The 6264-nt window shown below is 42.5% G+C and overlaps 1 protein-coding gene across 1 annotated transcript; it reads left to right on the plus strand.

Annotated features, from left to right (window-relative positions):
• Positions 1-735: 735 nt before the first annotated feature.
• Positions 736-1437, plus strand: LOC105180109. Its single transcript, XM_011103759.1, has one exon. The coding sequence runs from the start codon at positions 736-738 to the stop codon at positions 1435-1437; it is 702 nt and encodes a 233-aa protein (XP_011102061.1).
• The last annotated feature ends 4827 nt before the right edge of the window (positions 1438-6264 follow it).

Genomic DNA, 6264 nt, shown 5'->3' on the forward strand with positions numbered 1-6264 from the left:
GATCATTAGTATTTCATTAGCTAGTTCTGTCAGTACACGAGCTTTGTATAGACTATGGCGTATCCCTTGGCCTATCGAGGGAGAAACCACCTCATGATCACTTTGTTGTACTATACCATTTTTTACTTAATGAAAATTACATTTACCCAAAAAAAAATAAATAAATTGTGTGTTAAATTTTCTAAGCAAAATAATAACTATAAGTAAGTATAAAAGGGAAACAAACTTGCTTTAATAAAATCATGCAAATCAGCTAATTTGGAACGTTCTCAGAATTCGCAGATGATCTTCTCCTCTTTTGTAAAGCTGACAAGGACTTGGTTAGAACCCTAAAGGTGGGACTGGACAGGTTTGCAGAATGGTCGGGCCTCCGGTTGAATATTCAAAAGAGTCACCTAAGTATCTCCCAGTCTGCACAAGAAAGGAAAGAACAACTACTATCGATCTTTGGCTTCCAGGAGGGGAAACTCCCAATGAGGTACTTGGGCCTACCTCTAATCTCATCTAGGCTTTCTATCTCTGATTGTCAGCCACTTTTATCTAAAATTGATGCTCGTATTGCTGGTTGGGAGGGAATGTCATTATCATATGCTGGTCGGGTACAAATCATAAAAACAGTTCTTTCAGCATTGAGCTTGTATTGGGCTTCTGCATTCATATTACCGAAGGCGGTTATTAAGGAAGTGGAGAAACGCCTACGACTATTCCTCTGGAAAGGCACTTCAGGCACAGGATATGCCAAAGTTGCGTGGAAAGATGTTTGCAAAACCGATGGTGGAAGGGGGACAGGGTATAAAAGATATTGGTATACTCAACCAAGCTCTAATGACAAAGAAATTGTGTGACATCATTAGATGTGACCGAACGTCTATCTGGGTAGAGTGGCTACAACGTGGACGACATCGAAATAATTCCATTTGGACAGTTGATGAGAAGGGAGGATCGTGGACTTGGAGAAAGATGCTTCGACTACGCAACCTCATCCAACCAATGGTGGAGCTGCAAATTGGAGATGGGAGAAGCTTCTATCTTTGGAAGGATCCATGGCATCATCTTGGACCCCTGATTACTAGATTTCCATGTGGACCGAGACTACTTGGGCTTGATGAATCTACAAAGCTTCATATGGTTATAGTTGACGGCCAATGGCACTGGCCTCTCATTACTGAATTGGAATGCCTTCAGATTATCTACACATTACCCCTGATTAATGGTGGTGAGGATAGAATCATTTGGCGGTTTCCCGATGGGCGTCCCACTGCCCAAGCTCTGTACTGGCTTCTTTGCCCACCAGGACCAAAAGTAGGATGGACTTCACTACTTTCGGGTTCGTTGAAGATTCCACGACATTCCTTTATCTTATGGATGGCTATTCTGGAAAAATTACCTACAACGGATAAACCGTGGTTCACACCTTGGAGGGTGTATTCTTTGTGATGGGGACGTAGAAGAGACACATTCCCACTTGTTCTTTCGATGTCGATTCAGTAGACGATGCCTCTCAGCACTACGACAAATTATTCGATTAACGTGGCCCAATAGAGAATGGGTAAGAGATGTGGAATGGGCAACTAGGAAATGGAGAGGGAAACATATCATCAATATTGCATATAGAGCGCTACTTGGGTCATTCGTTTACCATATATGGCGGGAAAGAAACTCGAGACGGTTCCAACAGATTGAGCATTCAGAAAAGATATTGGCTTCTTTTATTGTTGACGATATTAGACAGAGGATTTTGAGTGTCAATCTACCTAGGTCCATTAGTACATGTGCTCTTTATAGACTATAGCGCATCCCTTGGTCTGTCGAGGGATAGCCAATTGACTGTTGTACTGTACTATTATTTACTTAACGAAACTTACCTTTACCGAAAAAAAAAACTTGACCCAAACCCAAGCAATTGTGTGGTAAATTTGATAAGCGTAATAATAACTACAAGTTAGTATAAAAGAGAAACAAGCTTGTTTCAATAATTCGTGCAAAACAGCTAAATTTTGAGCATTTTAGAATTCGACGAAACGTGACCCAAACGAAGGTCTAGACCCAAGAATTTGTGTGATAAATTTTCTAAGCGTAATAATAACTACAAGTTAGTATACAACGGAAACAAACTTGCTTTAATAAAACCGTGCAAAACAGCTATATTTTGAACGTTCTTAGAATTCGATGAAACTTGACCCAAATGTTGGTCTAGACCCAAGTATGTGTTGTAAATTTGTTAAGCATAATAATAACTACAAGTTAGTATAAAAGGGAAACAAACTAGTTTTAATAAAAACGTGCAAAACAGCTAAAATTTGAACATTCGCAGAATTCGACGAAACTTGACCCAAACGTTGGTCTAGACCTAAGAGCATTTGTGGTAAATTTGTTAAGCGTAATAATAACTACAAGTTATTATAAAAGGAAAACAAACATGTTTTAATAAAACCGTGGAAAACAGCTAAATTTTGAGCGTTCTCAGAATTCGACGAACTCGAACCAAATTTGACTGTTGTACTGTACTACTATTTACTTAATGAAACTTACCTTTACCGAAAAAAAAAAAAAACTTGACCCAAACTTAGGTCTAGACCCAAGAATTTGTGGGTTAAATTTCCTAAGCGAAATAATAACTACAAGTTACTATAAAAGGGAAACAAACTTGATTTAATAAAACCGTGCAAAACAGTTAAATTTTGAATGTTTTCAGAATTCGATGAAACTTGACCCAAACGTTGGTCTAGACCAAAGCATTTGTGTTGTAAATTTGCTAAGGGTAATAGTAACTACAAGTTAGTATTAAAGGGAAACAAACTTGCTTAAATAAAACCGTGCAGAACAACTAAATTTTTAACGTTCTCAGAATTCGACGAAACTTGACCCAAACGTAGATCTAGACCCAAGTATTTGTGTTATGCATTTGCTAAGTGTAATAATAACTATAAGTAAATATAAAAGTGAAACAAACTTGTTTTAATAAAATAGTGCAAAACAACGATATTTTGAACGTTCTCAGAATTCGACGACACTTGACCCAAACGTTGGTCTAAACCCAAGCATTTGTGTCGTAAATTTGCTAAGCGTAATAAGTTATTATAAAAGGGAAACAAACTTGCTTTAATAAAATCGTGCAAAACAGCTAACTTTTGATTAGTAAAGAGTAATTCTATAGTACAACATGTGATTATCAAATGGTTTCTCCCTCTACCCAAGGGATACGCCATAATCTATACAATGCTCGTGTACTGACTGGCGATGCTAAATCAACGCTAAGAATCCTCTCTATTCTCTCTCACACACTACTACACCACAAAAATCACATACACTTGCCCTAGCAACCACAACCACCGCCGGCGATGAGGGAGGGGCTCCGACCGACGAGGAGGAGAAGGACGGTGATGGGGGACGATCGGAAACTGAAGACCGACGACTGGTTTCCGGCGAGCAACATGTGTTCATGGCGGAAATCGAAAAGACGCGACTGTTGGGTGGCCGATCGGAGGCGGTTTCAGATGAAACTGATTCTCCTACTTGCTGCCATGGATTTAGTGAAGGTAATGGACGGTTTTTGGCCGGAAAAGGCGACCTTTCTAGTACGGATTTGATAGACTCAAATCTAGGGTTTTGTGCCGTCGCGGATAGTGAACAGACACGTGAGGAAGACGAACCGACTCCCGTCGTTTTGGCCATGACAGACGAACAGTTGATGATCTCTGAGGGTGGTGACACCATTCCAGTTCATAAAGCTTCTAACTTGGCCGGGAATGAAGGAGACAAGGTGCGCCGCCCTATTCTAGGGTTTAATGGCGCAACCTTGAATGGCGACAATGGCGGACAGCAGGAAGGGGTGTTCAATATGGTGGAGTTTCTTCGTCTAGCCAACACTGTTATCGACGCTGGCGATCGTGAATCAAGAACGGCGCTGGAAGAACTTAAATCGAAGTGGAAACGTCGCTTTGGGAAGGAGGCCTTTACTCGCTGTTTTCCGGCAACAGCACCACATAAGGCACCACCGATTGTCAAACGCACGCCATGGAGAACGCTGCATAAGGCACCACCGATTGTCAAACGCACGCCATGGAGAACGCTGATTCCGGCGGGGGATGGAGAAAAAACGGTCGAAAACTACTCTGGTTTGAAAATGGGTTTGCTGCCGGCGAAAACCCGACTTTCGGCGACTTTGATGGTGGTTCCGCATCGAAAAAGCTGGACAGGGGTGCTGGTTCAGTTTCCGAACTGATTCCGGCGAGAAAATCAGAAGTCCAACTGGCGATTGCTAGGGCTGACGTGGAGCAGGTGCATGATGATGTGGCGCCGGTAATTGATGATGCAGTGGCTGACGCAGTTGCTGACTGTTCTGCTGATGTCATTGCTGATGAAGAATGTGATGTCACTACTGATGCAGATTGTGATGTCACTGCTGATGCAGACTGTGATGTCACTAATGATGCGGATTGTGATGTCATTGCTGATGCAGACTGTGATGTCACTGCTGATGTACTCTAAAAATTCTCTCTATTCTCTCACACACACTAGTACACCACTAAACACACACACACATGCCCTAGCCACAAAATCACCGACCGCGATGAGGAGTGGGCTCCGGCCGACGGCGAGGAGGGGGAAGGTGATGATGGCCGGCGAGAAGTTAGTCATATTTCCGACGAACAGCATGTTTTTCCGGCAGAACCCGAGAAGACGATGAGTGAACGATTGGAAGAGGAAGACTCCAATCCTTCGTCGCATGGTATTGGCGAAGGCAAAAGCAGATTTCTGGCCGGAAAAGGAGAGATTGGGTACACTGTTTCATCATCTGAAAAACTAGGGTTTTGCGCCGCCAAGGAAACCGAACAGACACATATGGAAGATGAAGCGATTCTGTCCAGATCTGCCAAACAAACGATGGGGGAAGACGATCCAAGGATTGCAGAGGACGAAAACGAAATTTTGATGCGGAAAAACATGGATTTAGGCCTGATTATGAAGGATTTCGAAGTACAGCAAAAACTAGGGTTTTCTGGAAAAAGTGCGGCTGAGGAAGATGAACGGACACAAACAAAAAAACTGACGCATGATGAGATTTTTTCGACAACTGAGGGCTGCAAAACTATTGAAGGAGATGGAAAAAACTCAACCATGGAAAAAAATCGCAGCTTGACGACTGTACATGAGAAATCTAAAATAGGGTTCATTGACGGTGCTACTTCTAAAGCCGTTAATGGTGGAAGCACTGGAAGTCGTTCGCCGGCCCGGCCGAATTTTGAGGAATTTATGATGCTTGCAAATAAGGTTTTGGACGGAGATGAGACATCAATGGAAGCACTCAACAATCTCAAAATCCGATGGGAAGCTAAATTCGGTCGAAGTTACAGATCTGTGGCTGTGCCGTCGTATATCAGATTCCGAAACCCTTGGCGATGCTCTATTCCACCGCGTCGCAACATTCTGACCGGAAAACAGGCGGATGAGATGAACAATACTACTGCGGTTACTGGTTTCAGTACTTCACCGGAGAATCGATCTTCATCGGATTCTGGGCAGATTCCGGCGACAGAAAATAGACCTCCGACGATGACAGATAAGATCCCGGCTGTACAACATGCTGACGTGGAACCGGTAAGCAATGACGTGGAGGAAGATGCTCATGACGCAGCAGTTGACTTGGGAGGAGATGCTGATGTCATGCATGATGTATCATATGATGTCATGCATGATGTGGATGCTGATGTCATGCATAACGTACATGCTGATGTCAACAATGATGTGGAAAAAAATAGCCCTATCTCTACACAAGTGCGCTCATTTCCTAAGGGATTGTTTGTGGGTAATATTCTATTGAATGCAAATACGAATATGGGCATTGATGACAAAATTGCGGACGCTTTTAATAAATCATCTCGGAGGACTCTATCATATATACCTCCTACAATACAAAATGGGGAAGTGGTTGTGAGACCAACGATGGAAGCTATACGCAATGGATCAACCAAGTGGAAGACCACTGCGGTTGGTTATTTTCTTGGAAAACGACCGTACTTTTATCATGTTAAAGATTTTGCCTTCTCTGTCTGGTCTGGACTCCGGGAGGTAAAGGCCACAATGAACGGATTTTTTTTCTTCCAGTTCAAAACTGTTGCATATATGGAAGAAGCAATTGAAGGAGGACCGTGGTTGTTTCAAGGACAACCAATTGTGTTGCAAAAATGGGAGTCCGGGATGGTGATGAGGAAATTAAAACATACACAAGTCCCTGTTTGGATAAAATTGAGACACTTGCCG

Source organism: Sesamum indicum, unplaced genomic scaffold (genome assembly GCF_000512975.1).
Source record: "Sesamum indicum cultivar Zhongzhi No. 13 unplaced genomic scaffold, S_indicum_v1.0 scaffold00331, whole genome shotgun sequence".
Lineage (NCBI taxonomy): Eukaryota > Viridiplantae > Streptophyta > Magnoliopsida > Lamiales > Pedaliaceae > Sesamum > Sesamum indicum.